Source organism: Haliaeetus albicilla, chromosome 9 (assembly GCF_947461875.1).
Source record: "Haliaeetus albicilla chromosome 9, bHalAlb1.1, whole genome shotgun sequence".
Lineage (NCBI taxonomy): Eukaryota > Metazoa > Chordata > Aves > Accipitriformes > Accipitridae > Haliaeetus > Haliaeetus albicilla.
The window spans coordinates 34164187-34180639 of NC_091491.1; the positions used below are offsets into that span (position 1 = coordinate 34164187).

Sequence of the window (16453 nt, forward strand, 5' to 3'; positions counted from 1 at the left end):
GTCTATCAATCAGAAATAGGCCTTAGCCTTGTAATACTTAGCTGACTTGTTTTAGTACCAGCACATAGAAGGATCTGCATAAGTAAACACTAAAACTTTTGCTCCTGACAGTTTAGACAGACACATGTAACTCAAACCTAAGTCTGAACATTTAAACTGGTACAAAAACCAGCACCCTGCTTCTGAAGTTCTTCTGCTAACTTCTCTTCAAGTTCTCTATTTAACAAAAGCTGCCTAACTGAAATTTTAATGTTTTACATGAAATTACAACTGTTTGTTTCCTTGATGAACTCAATTTTGTGTCTTCAGAGTATAAAATTTCAAGCCCTCCTCCCTTGAAGAGTTCAAAGGACAACTGGCAGGAGTCAAAACATAACCCTGTAAATCAAATTAGGAGAGATGATGGAGCCTGTGGCCAGGCAGCCGAGTCAACACCCGGTTACATTTATTTGCTGTTGAAGAAATGGGAACAAAGGCCGTGCTGGAGTTCATTGCTAAGCAAACCTCGTGGTAGGCTCCATGGTGAGCTGGAGCTACTGGGCCCACTGCCTGACTGAGCTCAGCTGCTGGAGAACCCCCCCCTTATATGTGTGTGTGTATATATGTGTTGTTTGTGTTGTTTTTTTCTTTCCCTTACTGATGGACTTCTCTCCAGCCAGAGAAGGCAGCAAGGTGAGGCCTTAGGTGCTCTCCACACTTAGGTCAGTGCTTTTGAGCATCTATGATCTGTGGAGGTGGCCATGCACATGTGGATATAGACACTGTATGGGTGTGCCTACTAGGAATAGGAACAGATCTTCAACCTTGCTACTGAATGATCCGGGGCACTGGGAGCAGCAAGCCTTGCTTTACTCTGGCATATCTTCCTCTAACACTTAAATAATTAAAACAATGACTCAGCTATAAGTTAAATTTTTATTTAATAAATATAATTTTCATAAACCATTTTTAAAACAACTTCTACTGACCAAGCTGTACAATGAGCAAGCACACAGACTCGCTGTCAGAGAATCAAAAATAACGAGGCAGCCACAGTGTCAGAGGTCCAAAATTCTTTGTACTAATTATTGCTACAGTTTCCAGTTGTCAATGCCCCTTATTTGCCTAAAATTAAGGATCAACATTTTTAAAAAGGTACATCTTGCAGAGACTATATCATTCAAGCTTTTTTCTTCAAAAAAGAAGCAGCACTTGATCACACATCAGTGAAAAAAGCAGAATCTAGATGATTTGTTATTTTTGTGTGCATAGGACCTGAAATACCTCATGGGAACATAACTAGGAATTGTAAAAATATATTCTTTGCTGCAGTAATGATATCTTTCTTACATCTGAAAGTGAGTTTTGTTTTTAACCATTTTCCCCTTTCTAAACTATATGCCCCATGGATTATCTTTTATCCCATTTCCAAAATGTAAAAAGGTTAAGAACCTGCTGGTGTATGAAATAATTTCCTTTAAAACTGCCAAAGAAAAATTAATATACACCACAGGCCATTTAGGTGCACTTCAGGGTTTCTTTCAGACAAGTCAAGTCACACTCTGTGTCACAAACAGCAGTATATTTCACTTCTTTCCACTTCATGTTACTTACTTACATAGAGGGCTTTAGCCCATAGCCCCTCAGGTTTTATTCACGTCTATGCATTTATACAAACTGGAAACAACAAAAAATCGTACCTACAGCGATGACAATTGTATGTACTTATTGTAATACAACATCATAGCATGGCAACAGCTAGAGCAAGGCGAATACTTCAAAGTGATGAGAACATTCCTTTTAACGAAAGCCACAGAAGCTTGGGCAACACACAAGGTCTCTCTACCGAGTTATTTCTGATGCCTCTACGAGCAGTATTTAGTTGAAGGAAAAAAATCTATGGAAAGCAGAAGCCTTGCAAATACCGATGCGAATGTGCTGCTAAGACGATTGACAGCAAGAGTTGATACAGCCATGAGCATCCAATCTTTCCTCCTCCTGTTATAAACTGAGTCATTCCAATAGAGAGCAGAAACCAGACAAATCATGCCACTGGAAGCAAACGACAGAAGCAAAGAACATACATACAAAACAACCAACAATAAAAACATTCGCAGAAAAAACCCAGATCTGCAAAGAAGAAAGTCTAACTGGGAAACAATTTAGGAACAGAAATAAGGCTAAAATTAGTCCATAATGAACAGTTGGTTCGCCCAGCTCTAGGAATAACTAACTCCTTTAAAACAATGATGTTTGTGTAACAAGGCAGTGGCGATGGTGCGAGAGTTACTAGGTATTCTACACCAAGAAAACAAGAATCTCAAAATAAATGGTTCAGAAAAGGTTCATTATGATTGAGCACTTTTGAACACTGAATTTCACCAAAATCACTAATATTTAGCAGTACAGAAGTATCAGATAAAACTATTAAAAATAATGTAGACTACAGCTTTGAGACATTTCTAACACTAGAAAATGAAAATTTTTTTCCAATATAGAAGTTATACTGTCATAAAAAACATGTGTTTGAAAGTATTACCAAAGGTTTCCAGTTAGAAATTATAGTTGCCTAAGATGCATTCTAAATTGCATAATCTTTTCTCAAATCATCTTTTGCACTAAAAAACAAGAAATCATTCTGAAATTGTAAAGCCAAAGTTTTCAGCATTCCTTCCTTTGCATCTTTTTGTGTGTCCCCCCCCCAACCTTAAAAAATATACAGATTATTTTAAGCAGAATATTTACATTTTAGTTTGTGAAACAATTCAGAGCATCTTCCCACTTAATCTTTTCCACTGCACCCTTTAAAAAGCTTAAGTTTGGCAACTAAAACTATGTTTTTCTAAGTAACAAACCCCCTATTTTTCACAGAACAAGAACTAAAACCTGCTGAGAACTCAATCCCATTCCGAAGGTGGCTATGGAGAAGGTGCTTCTTCAGGGACACTGCATAGTAAAGGGACTATACACAGCTCTTGCTTTTAATTACAAACATCTACTATAGGCTTTTTTTGCCATGCCTTACAGATTTCAAGGCTAAGAGGTAATTCTAAAACATTGCCTCCCTATGGCAAATTCTCCCTCACCCATTCATACTCTAAATCAGAGAGATGAATGCAAGCGTTACACTGAATTAGCTGTATTTTGTTCAGTCTTCTTCATGAAGAATTCTACACTGTACCCAATGCACAGTGAATGGTTTCATACATTTCAGCTCTCAAAGAAATACACAAAATCTTTCTTCCTTGAATAGAAGCAATTTTAAAAGATTTGTGACTTCAGTACAAAAACAGTCACTTCTTCCATCCAGAATATTTGTCAGACCAAAAAATCTGGTCTTATGCAAACCCATTCTACATTCTTACTAAATGAGAAATTACTGATTTAGATTTACTGCAAATAGAAAAATATACCTTGGCAGACAGATGGATTCTTAAGTTCTTCCTGAATTGTTTAAATGCATGTTTCTTCGGTAACCTTACAAACACTGGGAAAAGGGAAAGTAGGGGGGAAGGGAGAAGAGGAGATGGAAGGTTTTAAAGAAACACATAATGAATGTAAATTATTCTTCAAATATAGGACTGTGCTGCTTTTGTGCAAATATAATTAACATATTTGTGTGGTAAAAGCCAAAATACATGTATGTACACAGCTGAGCCAATCTAAATGCTTGGAGCGGGGTTGTATATCAAAGCCTCTGCCTTCTACTGTACAAAAAATTAACCACAGTTTATATTTCAAAACATGATACACTAACCACACAGACTAATGAGGTTACATGGTCACACAAACTAACTGGATGATTAGAATGCTATGGTTGACATGGACAAACAAGTACTTCCGAGAAGTGAAACACTGTGCTTTAGACATAAAAGATAAAGCTAAACAGCAGATGTCTGATTAGAGCATTGAAAAAAATTTCTCTATTTCCGAGGTATCCATGGCAGTATGGACTCTCAGAATGAGAAACTACTAAGAAGAAAATCATTATTTTAAAAACAGATTTAATATTATATATATGATACATAAGAAAGTTACAGGAATACCTGGAATCCAAGTGTATTTTGTTACTACTGCATATCTGGATAGAAGTTTTCTTGGGGACTGAAGAGATGACAATCAGTTTATTGCATCTCCACATAGGAACCAGGTTTCAAACTACATGCAGTCAGATCGGTCACATGTTAATACCTATTACATGGAGCATGCAAGACTCAATTTTCAGTAATTCTTAATCATCTGGACACTTGATGTGGGGATCTAGAGTACAACTGAGATTTTCAAGCTTAAGCTTCACTGCACTTACACACTTGAAGGCATGACACAGACATGAACTATGAATTAAACACTTGTTTAAAAGGAAATTTTGCTATATTTTGATTTTGTTTCTTCTGTTTCATAATTCAGTTTTTAGAGCTTCTTAATCAATTTGTGAACTGGTCTTCATCTATACCAGTGGGACAAAAACCCTCATGTACTGCATGTTCAAGTCACTGTGAGTTTGAAAACAAAGTTGCAATGACAATTTTTTTACTACACAAAGGTTGCCTTGAACAATGAGCTGTTGAGAATCCAGCAGTATCTGCAGCCTTCAGTTCACAGTGAAGCTTCCAGTCATTAATGCAAAAATAAACTTCCAAGAGGAGAACTGAAATAATACCAGTTAAAGTCATGAACAAGACTAATGAACAGCAGAGCTGTTTATAGGCAAGGAACGTCCGGAGCATTTGATACAAGGAAAGTCAGACCTCTTGAACACTCCCTCTCCTGCAGCCCACTGAACTCAGGAGAATTTGGGATGACCGTAACAAGAGGGATACACCCCCGTGGCAGAAGCCCAGGCCCCACTAAGATGTCATACCAGGAAGGTAAGATGTGTCTGCCTGAATTATGAAATAAAAACTATTTGCCATGTAATGTGCTTAGGAGACACCACTTAAGCCAACAGTGGAAACCTGTGCAGCCAGGGTGCAAGCAGCTCATACTGGTTTTGTCCAAATCCTACACTTAACCACATCTTTATTAAAGAAGTTCTTGTAGGTGTTGTTTACAGTCTGAGTTTGATTTACAGTTTATTCCACCCAGAGATAATTTTAGGATGCAGCTTTACATCTTTTACTGTCTGACAGGAAGATTCTTCCAATTATTGATGGGACTTCAGTGTCAGAGACTGACTTAAAATTGGATATCCAAATAAGGGTCCAGAAGCAGCAGCATTTTTACCAGCCTCCCAGCCGTAAAAACTGCCCTACCTAAGGCAATAGTCTACAGATGTCCCTGGTGGGAGCACCTCCATTTTACCTCCCACATCTAAGGACAACCACCAGGTTTAGCCACCCTAGCTGAATGAACAGGCAAATGTTGCTACCCAGCCCCAAACATGCAGACACATTTATACTGGGACAATAGATGGACCTGCAAGATGTACCATTCAAAGCTCCATCTGTGCAATTTGTTTTTATTGGCATACTTAGGAATCAAAACATTGCCATCAATGTCTCAGATCCTTCAGATATATGAAGATAATTAAGCATTAATTGTATCTTCAAAGTACAACATGACCAAATATAAATACATGAAAAAGAATAAAACATGCAAAAATCCCCCAACTTTAAAAGGATTAATAATTCAAAAAATTTATGCTAGTGAGACTTCTGTACCACCAATTCTTACACATTTTTCCATGCCAGGATCAAGAATTGTTAAGAAACAAAAAAAACCACACAGGGCATAATAAAAGATGACTAGCTTCTGAATTATACTTTAAGAGAACTGTGAACTGCTATATCCCTTGTTATTCCAAATCACTGATTTGTCAAAGTTAACAGTGTTGTTCAAAGCAACGACTAAGATTTTGCCATTCATACACCAGCATAAATATTTGAATTGTATTTAACTCTCAAAAATTACTAAACTGATTGCTTACAGAATACAATAACCGTCCATGGAAATAACAAAATTGATTCGCAAACTGCTAAGAAAGCATCTGTAAGAGACAGCTCAAAATTAATGTGTTTAAAGTGAAGGGTCATCATGAAAAATGCAACTTTTTAAAGTTTCATTGTGCAAATTCAGTTCTATTGGATCACTCAAATTTGGGAGGAGAAAGATTTTGTCACTGCACTACAGTGACATCTCACGTATCAAATGCAGGATTCCAATCTGCCCATATGGTAACAAAAAAGATTAAACGGTCAGAGGAAAAAGCATTTCTTTCAAAAAAAAAAAATTAGCTATTTGTGGATATAATTAGGAAAAAAATACTGGAAGCGATCACTGTCCAGATGACTTATGCTAGGTCACAAGACAAGCCACGGTTTGTATTTAGAAGTCATGCTAGTCTTTCCTAGGGCAGGGATGTAGCACTGAACTCGCTTCAGAACCTACTATAGGTGTGCGAGCACCACATGGCTTCCACAAGGCATTTACAAATGTCCCTGTTAACAAGTGGGTGAGTCCATTGTGGAGAGAGTCAAGATGCTTCTGTCGTTGGCATAGAAGGGATCCGATGAACTCCATGATCTAAAGTGACAATAAAAGAAAAGTTTGGCTGACTGGGAACTTAAAATCTAGAGGTAAGGAGAAAAGTCTATGAAAGCAAAAGGTAAGTGTTAACGAGATTAGGCAAATGTAACTCTTTGAAAGACTTATCTATTAGTTTCACATAGGTGCCTGCAATCAATTCAAACCTTAGAAAATAGACTGCAATCAATCATGCCAACTATGTAATTAACAATTCTATGTTTACCTTTCTGACAAAGTTTACTCACAGCTACAGATGCTTTCATCACTATGAACTAAAATGACCAGAGGTTTATATGCCAGTTTTACAACTGAAGTTTTAATACTGTACCTCAAAGAAAATCTGAACACTGCATGTGTAAATTGAGGCACTATGAATGCTACGATCTGATACAGCTTAAGGTCATTCTAGTAAAGCGTTGTGGTACGCACAGCTAACCGTGGTAACCCAGTATAGTGGTGTTCTCATGTTAAACATCCATGCTGTCTGAAGTTGTGGGTAGGCAAAACTCATCTACAGCCATGAATCTACTTCATTCCTTGCTGTTAAATTTAAGTTAAAATTTAAGGCATCAGGCAAAGTACCTAACACGTCACACCTTTTGATTCAGATGGGATCTTGTAATGTCTTTCTCTTAAGGACAAATTACTACTTAGGAAGAAATACTGTTCTTGATTGAACGATGTTATAGGACTGTATGTGAAAAGCTGAAAATAGAAAATTGGAAGGCAGGAAATCAAAATATAATGAACTTATACTCCAAATATCCCTCTGTCAGAAATCTGCTGTTTCTTTAGAACTTTTACATGCGGTGCCTTGACACAAGTACCACTAATAGGAGATCCAAACAATTCAGTAATGAATCCTACTGTACAAGAAATGTATGTGATCCAGCATTCTTAATATTTTTGTGACTGACAAGTTGACAGACAATTTAATGGAACAGACAGACAAAAATGCGTTTTATCATACCACACAGCACACATTTTATATTCTAACTGGTGAATGAAGCTATAGAAAATATTTCTCAAATACATTTTACAAGCAGTAAATTAAGTACGAGAGACTATATTCTTGTGGCCCACTACTCCAAGCATTTGTACAACTTTGATTCATCAAAGTTTCTATCAAAATTTGATACCATGTTTGCTTTCATGTTCAGTTATTGTATTTGACAGAATATCATATTTGACAGAATATCAGGAACACAGAATACAACACAAACTAGCTACAGACAGACAACGTATTCATCAGCATAACTTCATTCAACAAAAAATAATTTGCAGCTACCTCCTGGTTGAATAAGAAGCTCTGTTTTATAAAGCACAAGACAAGACACTCAAAAGACCATCCTGTTTGGGACCATGCAATCTTCTGAAGATACCAGCTTCAGGTAAAAAAAAAAAAAAATCAAAATAAAATCAAAGCAGCTCAAGCTCGTGAACAAAGGCTGAACAACTTTACAAGCATTTTTTAAATCACCAAATAGATTTCTTAACTGTACCTTCAGCACTTCACAACTTACAACTGCCTCATGTGATTTAAGCTATTAGTACATTAAAAAAATAAAAAAAGACTTTCACATATTACTAGGAAAGTGCAGGGGAAAAAAAGGTAGTCTCAGTACCTTGACTTTTAGACTAGGTTTTAAGTTTCAATGCTGAGTGGAAGGCACTGAAGTCATTGAAGAAAGCAAATAAGACTGAAATTTAAAAAAAAAAAAAAAAAGTCTTTTCTAGTTCTACTGTACATAAATTTAAGTGAAACTAGAAGATGGTTCAGAGTAATTTCAACCAGAGGCAGAAGCAAAAACTACAAAACTTCAGGCCCTTAGTGTAGCACCAACAGTTCTGCATGTTCATTAAGCATAACACTAACTTCTGTGTTCTAACAACTCTAAAATTATTCAGCTAGATGGAACTTCATCTGAAAATTACATGAGGTAAGCAGACAAGAAACCTGAGAAAAATCAGTCTTCAAAAAGCGTTCAATATTCTGTCAAATATGAGTTATCTTCAAGACATATTTGTAAGTTCTTTAAGAAATAAAAATTGAGTGGGAAAAAGAGGAAATTGTAAAAATGTAAATGCACTGCAGAAAATAAAACACAGAATACCTACCTTATAAGACTACACGTTACTAAGGCAAATGTTAAGTAAAAGTCTGCTCTAATTATATAATAATAAATGAAAAAAAAGTAACATGAGAAGTTCCTCATTTAGAACGCACAGTTTTACAGAGAAGTGGAAGAAAAAACCAACCCAAAAACTTAGAGCAACTGCTACCAAAATGTTGATTTTTAGACCAATCAAATGCTCACCTTGTAGATTAAAAATTCTATTAAATTTTTTATTTTATACATCATGCCCGCTTTCTATACAGCAAGAGTTTGAATTAAAAACGTACTTAATCGTAACAGTTCATTTTTCATATGGAATGAAACATTTTGCATAATCATACCCTAGATTTGTAGAAATGTTGAATAAATTTCGTAAGCAAGGCAGAAGAGAGAAACTGACTGAAACCATAGACACTGTGTTCAACACAAGAGTTCAAAACAGATGTAATACGTACCAAGTCAATACCTAAAGGCAGAATCTGAACTGACAAAGCTTGCCAGTGAAAATTACCCACACAATATTTTATACTGAATGAATGATATCACAACCTTTAACCAAAAGAGACAAAGATGTTCAAATACAAAATGAGTGTCCTTGAAAATGGGTGGAGTGCAACTTTTTCAGGTTTGCCTTTTGACCAATGAAAGATCGTGATATCATTCAGGGACTGAGAAATTACGATGTACAAAAGACTGTTTTTACTTCTACCCCCAAATATTTCCATGTTTGTTAGCTATCCCTCTTTATTTGGAAATGAGGAGATGGCACATTAGCAGATTTAGTAAGAGCTTTTCTCACAGTCATGATGACTGCAAGAGCAGTACTGCTCTGTAGACGTATTCGATTACTCTAACGTGCTTTTATCCCATCGAGGTTTGTTTCACATGTGGTTTGTGAAGGAAAAAGATTTATTTAGCACACACTTTGGAATGGCACACATGGTCTTGACAATATACCTTCTAGAACTGAAAAAACATTTAAAATTCTTAGAACCTGAAGGCTCTGTTCTGTCAATTACTCTGATTTTAGAAATACATTATAAAAGTTATACTACAAAAATATTTCATCTTCGTATCAATCAATGGCTGAAAGATTTAAAGACTCTCCTTCTAACAATGAAGTTATATTTAAGGGGGGGAGTGTGAGCCTTTTGTATATCTTCAGGAGTAATGCAAGCTCCAAGGTAAATATTTGGAGGTTGTACATCAAGAACCAAAGGGAAAAGTCTTTTGACTTTACAAACAACTCCTGATTTGTGAAGGAAAAAAAAAAAATTAAAAAAAAAAATCATATAAAGGAGAACAAAAACAGCAGCAAGGCTTGATTTTCTAAAGAGAAGAATGTACAAATCAAGAGAAATTATGATAGATACAACACAAGAACTTGTAGTAAGCCAAACTAAACGTTTTAACAGAAGTCTTTTGAAAACTCTTTTCCCCTCCCCATCCCAAAAGAAAGTACTCAAAAAGAAACAAGAAACTAATCTGTTAGGATGAAAAAAAGTACAATAAAGAGTTGCTTCTCCTACTTAAATAAGCAAAACCTGCAGCTGGTTTTCTAGACATCTATTGCTGCAGGCTCATCAGGTTCCAGTTTATAGGAGAATCGTCTGCAGCAAAGGCTATTGAGAGAAATGCCACACCTGTTGACCCGGGTTGGACTACATCTGCCCATTAGTCGTTCCAGCATTCTTCTAACAGATGTGCATGCTGTTTCCCCATCTGAGAAGCAGCACATGGAGTCCAAGCAGTTGATACCTGAACCTGCCTCAGTAAGCTGGAAGGAGGAAATAAAAAAAATAAATAAAATAAAATAATCAGTACTCAGAGATTCTAATACTGAAGATGTTATCAGAAAACACTTAGGAAAAGCAGGTTTTCTTAAAGTTAGAGTGTTGAATATTTTTCAATTTTATAGAACTACAACAATGAATAACATTACCATTTCCCTTCCTAACGTCTATACACACTAAAATTTGACCTTCCGAAGGCTTGAATGCAGCCTTGGTGAGCGTATGGAAATTGTTTAGCACCATCTCTGCTTAATGTTGGAAATAAACTGGTTAGCAATTCTCTATGTTACAACTATAATAAATCTCTGGAGCAGGGTGTCATGCAGTTTAAGCTGTGATGCTTTGATTAACCTCAGTGGAGGTACAACAATTTATAAAAGCTGCAGGTCTGCCTTATTTTAAGGAAATCTATCAAGAGAAAGCTTCAGACCAAGGCTGCAGAATACAATGCATCAACCTGATTGTAAGCAGTAATTTTTCCTCAAGAAGTGTAGAATGCAACTTCCTACAATAATTTGCATTGTATCACTACCATAGATACCCTTGGCTTGGTAAGGAACAAAAACACATTCCTGATTTTGTGAATATCTTTTATCTAAATGAAAACAAAGCTGAAGTTAGAAAGGATCAATCAAGTTCATGCTAGCACAAAGAATAATTCAACATTAGCATAATAAACTTTCTATTGTTCATTCTTTGTAGGTGAGAAAAAGACCCAAACCAAAAGAAAGCAGCAATACAGAGATGTATGGGTTTAAAGTGAAGTGCCATCTATCAGTGTGCTCCTCTACATTATTTTTTGCACACTAGTGAACCTCAGCATAACTAAGATCTAACTGAAATCTCGTACTGCTGGAGAGAGAATATCCAAAACTGACTTGAGTATCCTCTCCAAAAGAAAATAAAAACGTGGAGTGTGGAGATATTTTTTAATTTAATTTGAGGCTCTGCACGAGAGCATCCTGTCAAACAAATGCCAAACACACAGGCTAAATTTAAGCATCCATTATCCTCACCTCACTCTCAGACACCAGTGAATGAAGAAATCTGGGAGGAGGCATCTTAGTCTATGATAGGACAGAGCTCACTTAAGAGCTTTCCCCAAATTTTAACCGTGTGACCAAAGGTCACTGACTGTCGTCTAAAGACTGGTTTCCAACCCCAATTTCTTTCATGCCACCCACACTTGCCCAACACTGCAAGGAAAGCAAAGAACCTCAGTTTCCTATGGGAATGGTTTACTATGAGTAGACATGTTCCTTCCTAATCCCCCAAAACAGGCAACTGGACAGATTACAGCTTCGTAACAGAACAATTCCTATACTACAAAGAAGAGGCAGCTAACAGAAACAAGAGGCATTTGGGAATCCCAACTGGTAGGACGAGGGAGCACACAGGCAAAACTAGTGTTTCCATGCATCTTTTCCTATGCCTGCCCCTTCCTCAGGTCTATTCCACATTCCCCATGGTCCCTCCAGATCTTCCTGTCACACTGCTTAATGTGATGCTTACAGGATTGTCAGTTAACAACTGTATAAACTTACAGAAAGCATTATAAACTGAAACCCTTGATTCAGTTGCTGCATCTCGGAGGCCATGAATGAGTGCAGGCAGAACACCCAATTCTGACTAACTTGCGCTCATTTGGGAGGTCTTCTGGACAGAAAATGAACATTTACTATGACAATGAACTTCTGTAAATACCTGAGAGACAGGAGCAGAAGCATTGCAACTAACAGGTCTAGAAAGGGTTTTGGTTAAACCAAAACCAAAACACACCTCAACAGAGCTTGAGTCCCTGATTGCCTTTATTTGATGACCACCACATCTGGTTACAACTATACAGTCACAGAAGATACCATAATCAGGAACAGCACAATTTGCAGCACTGCAGTACTAGAAAATATGACCTTCACAGCCACTTCATACTGTGCTCACAGCATATCAGACAAGAAATTACACAGAGCAGAAGGAATTCCTATTAGGAGGTCAGAAAGCAAGCTCCCTGCTGCACATGCAATGATCTTCACGGTTGTTTTCACAGCAATACAAAACAAACTCTCAGCACTCCTACATTTAGGATTTCAAAAAGAATATTTAGTCCATCCATTATCTTGAAGCAGACCAAATAAAACCTTTAAAACTACTGTACAAGGTCATATTACAGTGGTTGTATGTAGGATCAGATGGACCATTTTTTTCCCTAGAATGTGCTGACCTGAGAGCAAGCAGTCCTAGACATTACTCAAAGACTGGCAGAAAGAGGAACCAGGAGTAACCCAGAGTAGCTTCCAAGGAGTGAACCCTCAGCTGTGGGTTTTGCAGGGCTGGTGTCTCTTCTTCACTAGAATCTCCTTTGTTCTTCTCAAGTTAGATACTCACAAAAAGCTAGGATCATGCTTGAACCACGATTTATGAAAAAGTATTACCCTGTTTTAAAAAACAGCAAACGTGGCCTTACATAAGCCTAGAAGCAACATTTATGTTTTATCAAACTCACAGTTAAGTGTAAAGTAATACTGGGAGAGCAGTAAGGACAACATAAAAATAAATTCAATTTTATGTGTATATATATTGTGTATCACTGCCTGGTGACCATGGATTTTTATATTTATATCCACTACCTAGAAGGAAGATACTTGTATTATGCTAAAGAGTCCCTTTTCTCACTTTTCTCTCTGTGGTGGATAGTTATGATCATCATTTTATATCAAAGTAAAACCTGGCATGGTAAGGCAGTAGAGCATAATGGTCTCTGAAGACCTGAAACAAACCCTCAGGCAACAAAAGGCAGCAGAGACAATGCTTTAAAAAAAATTAGTAAGTCTAGAGAAATATCTGATATTATTTATATTTGGGCTGCAAATAAAGTATTTTTCCTAAGATAAGATCCTGGATCACAATAAACATAATACTTTATATGATAATGGCCCATTTCACGTATTAAATAAAAGCAATTGAAGTGCAGAATTAAAGAATGATTCAGCTTGATAAGGAAAAAAATCAAACCCACATACTATGATGCAAATTTTCTTGTAGATACCAAAAATACGGGTATTTTGGAGATGGCTCCATGACTGTCTATATGATATATATATATAAAAAAAATAAAAATACACACACACATTAGGGTAGAGTGGGAGTACTACCTAGTGAACGTAAGAACTGTCGGGTAGGCTAGATGGATCTAGCAGTTGCCTATTGTCCTCCCCTCTGTGCCTGCTTTCAGCAAAGTCACATGCTGAGCTGACTGAACCCTTATCTTCTTCCATCTAGAAGGACAGAAAAGCAACAAATCTTATAAAGCACCATGCTTGCATTGCTTTACAACAGTTACCATTTTTACATGAACTTTAATTTTACAGATCTGTTTGTGAGAGAACAAGGCATATTTACAAGGTAAAGAGGCAATTTTTTCATGTTAATTGGTGGATCAAACATGGTTTATCAGTGCACGAGTATTAGAAGTGTTTGGTCTTTTTGCGCACCATAGACTACCAAAGGGGAAAACCCAACAAATTTGAAATCTATTTCAAATTCTCAGATTTTGGAGTTTTATTTGTTTCCCCCCTTCTAATAGAAAGGGCCATTTCTGTTTGTTTGTCTTTCTACAGCGTATTCTATATGCCATAAGACAGACATTTCAACTAATCACACTGAAATACACAGTTGGGACTTTGTTGAACAGGAAATGTATTTAATTCAGTACATCAACTTAAGAGCACTGCAGTATATTTTCCTGAGCCCAGGTCCTAGCTGCCAACATGCCTGATGCCACAAGGACAGAAAATACATATGAGATGGTTATTACTATTCCGCAATTAAGTTAAAACTTGCTCCCTCCTATAAAGCTCACTTTCTTTAACCCTTAATATACTGTATACCAAAATCCAAAACAATTAGATTTAAAATTTTAAAAGAAAATATAAGAGTGTTGACATCTAACAACTTCACTAGCACTTATGTTTTCAACATTTTTTAGTTTTTCTACCCTTGATCTCTTTGAATCAAGTAAACCTACAAATGCAAAATTATTTTGTTATTTTGAAGTCATTAGACATAACTATCTTCAGGTAAGTATGTGCACTTTTGTGACTGAAGATAAATATGAAGTAGTCTATTCTTCTCTCATTTATTCCCTCTTCCTGCGATAGATTCTATGGATTAGCTAACAGATTAGCACCATGCTATGCTAACACAATATACAAACCTGTAAAGGAACAGATTACCCTTGTTCAAAGTTCAGCATATTAAGATGTTCTGGTATACTTCACTAGTGCGAATGCATGTTTGCACTTGAATAGTCGTCTTGGAAATTCTACGTTCCCTACTGTAAAAGGAACAGAAACCTGTCTGTTCTCGACTTCTACACAGCTGGGCTGGATCAGATATGAAAGCTATTAGGAGGGGAATCCTATGAAACAGTAACTAGAGGAAAGAATACAGACAAGTAACAAAGGCCATAAAGCCAGGGCCAGCAGTCTGGAGATCTGGAGACAGCTAAAGAAAGCAGATCTGTACAGAGATGGAGGGAAAACAAGGCAACAGTAGACTCAAGGGTCTGTAGACAGGGAAAGAACAGGGTCTTGGCTGTGCTAAGGCAAATGCTACAGTTTTGAGTCCCAGATAAAATGTTATACACTGACAGCCTTCCCTGTAAATAAAAACTTCTTGTGTTTTACGTTTCCCTAGTATTGTGTACAGTCATAACACGCTGTCCAAAGGTAAAAACTCTGTAGATATAGTTAATCCCATCAGTAAGTAAATTAAAACATCTGTCTGAGCAGCACTTCTTACATGTGGCTTAAGATTTCTGACAGTTCTTACAAAGCACAGAGACATGCATACATACATGCACGCACAAAATTTTGTTTACAAAGAAAAAACTGAAATGAGATACAATGGGGCCCAGTTAGCACCCTAAGATATGTATTTCACATATTCCAAGAACAGGAGAGACAGCTACAGAGGAAAGAAGTAGTACTCAGTCAGTCTCCAGTTAAGCATAAAGCCTGCACCTGACCTGTGCTGCCTGATTTCCTCTTCATCCCAAGTTACAAAAGCAACAGTAAAATTCAGAGGCAAGAGCTTAACAGGCACACACAAAACTGCATTTCTGACTTAAAGGAATCACATGGACACTGAAAAGACCCCCCTCAAAGCTCTTAACTGTGCATCACAAATGTACTTAATATAAACTTGAACATTTTTTGCATACTCTGAAGCCTATAGACATAAAAATTGATTGTAACATCATACCTGTCTTTTAATTTGCATTCATTAAGGTTCTCCTCTTGTGTATCAACAGAACAGTAAGCAAATTTACAGAATAAGGCATAACTTGGTTTAACCTGGTACTACACTCCTTTTGAGATTTTTAATACCTATTTAACAAACAACAAAACTGCCAAAATCTGTTCAGCAATCTACATGCATTCCGCAGTCACAAAGGATGCAATTACTCGGGGGGGGGGGGGGGGGGGGGGGGGGGGCATGTACGAATGAGGTGTGACAGAATTAGCTGCTTACAGCTACATTCACCAAGTGACTGTTTTGGGGTTTTGTTGGGGTTTTTTTGTTGTTGTTTTTTTCCCCATCTTCCTACTGTTTTCCTTGCTTTTTCTGCTCTACTGCTTTTGGAAAACAGCTGCCCTGGACACCACAGAAACTAACCCACAGTCTTCACTCCAAATTAGTTTTTATTTAGTATAGTGAAGTGAGTAGTTTCCATCTATTAACTGATTTTCCTTTTCACTGTTTTAGGTAAGGATCCACAGGATAGCTTCCAAACTTCGTCCGAAGACTACAAATAAAGAACTAGAGAAACCCAAATCCTTGTTTCTTTCCTGTTGCACTTTACAACTTCAACTGCATAGTATAAGGCACTCGGTGCTTGTGTTTCAGGCACCTTACTATCAGCTACTCAAGTGTAAAAATTCTGACATACAAGAGAATTGGATTTGCATAATCATTTGTTACTTATGGACAAAACAGATTTCCCATTTTTTACAACCCCTTCCCTAAGTGTAATATGAAGAA

General features: G+C 36.9%; 1 protein-coding gene across 12 annotated transcripts in view; it reads right to left on the reverse strand.

Moving 5' to 3' along the window:
- Positions 1-901: 901 nt before the first annotated feature.
- ATP11B (ATPase phospholipid transporting 11B (putative)) overlaps positions 902-16453 on the reverse strand; it is a 72804-nt gene continuing 57252 nt past the window's right edge. For 3 of the 12 annotated variants that reach the window (XM_069792641.1, XM_069792639.1, XM_069792642.1), the window contains 2 exons: positions 10265-10398; positions 5422-6501 (listed from right to left, as the gene is read on the reverse strand). In XM_069792641.1, the coding sequence (XP_069648742.1) occupies positions 6420-6501; positions 10265-10398 (216 nt within the window). In that variant the 3' untranslated portion in view covers positions 5422-6419. Of the gene's footprint in view, positions 3467-5421; positions 6502-8837; positions 10399-13563; positions 13687-16453 lie in introns of those variants that run through there. The other 9 variants (XR_011326226.1, XM_069792648.1, XM_069792647.1 and 6 more) reach the window with 5 other exon arrangements.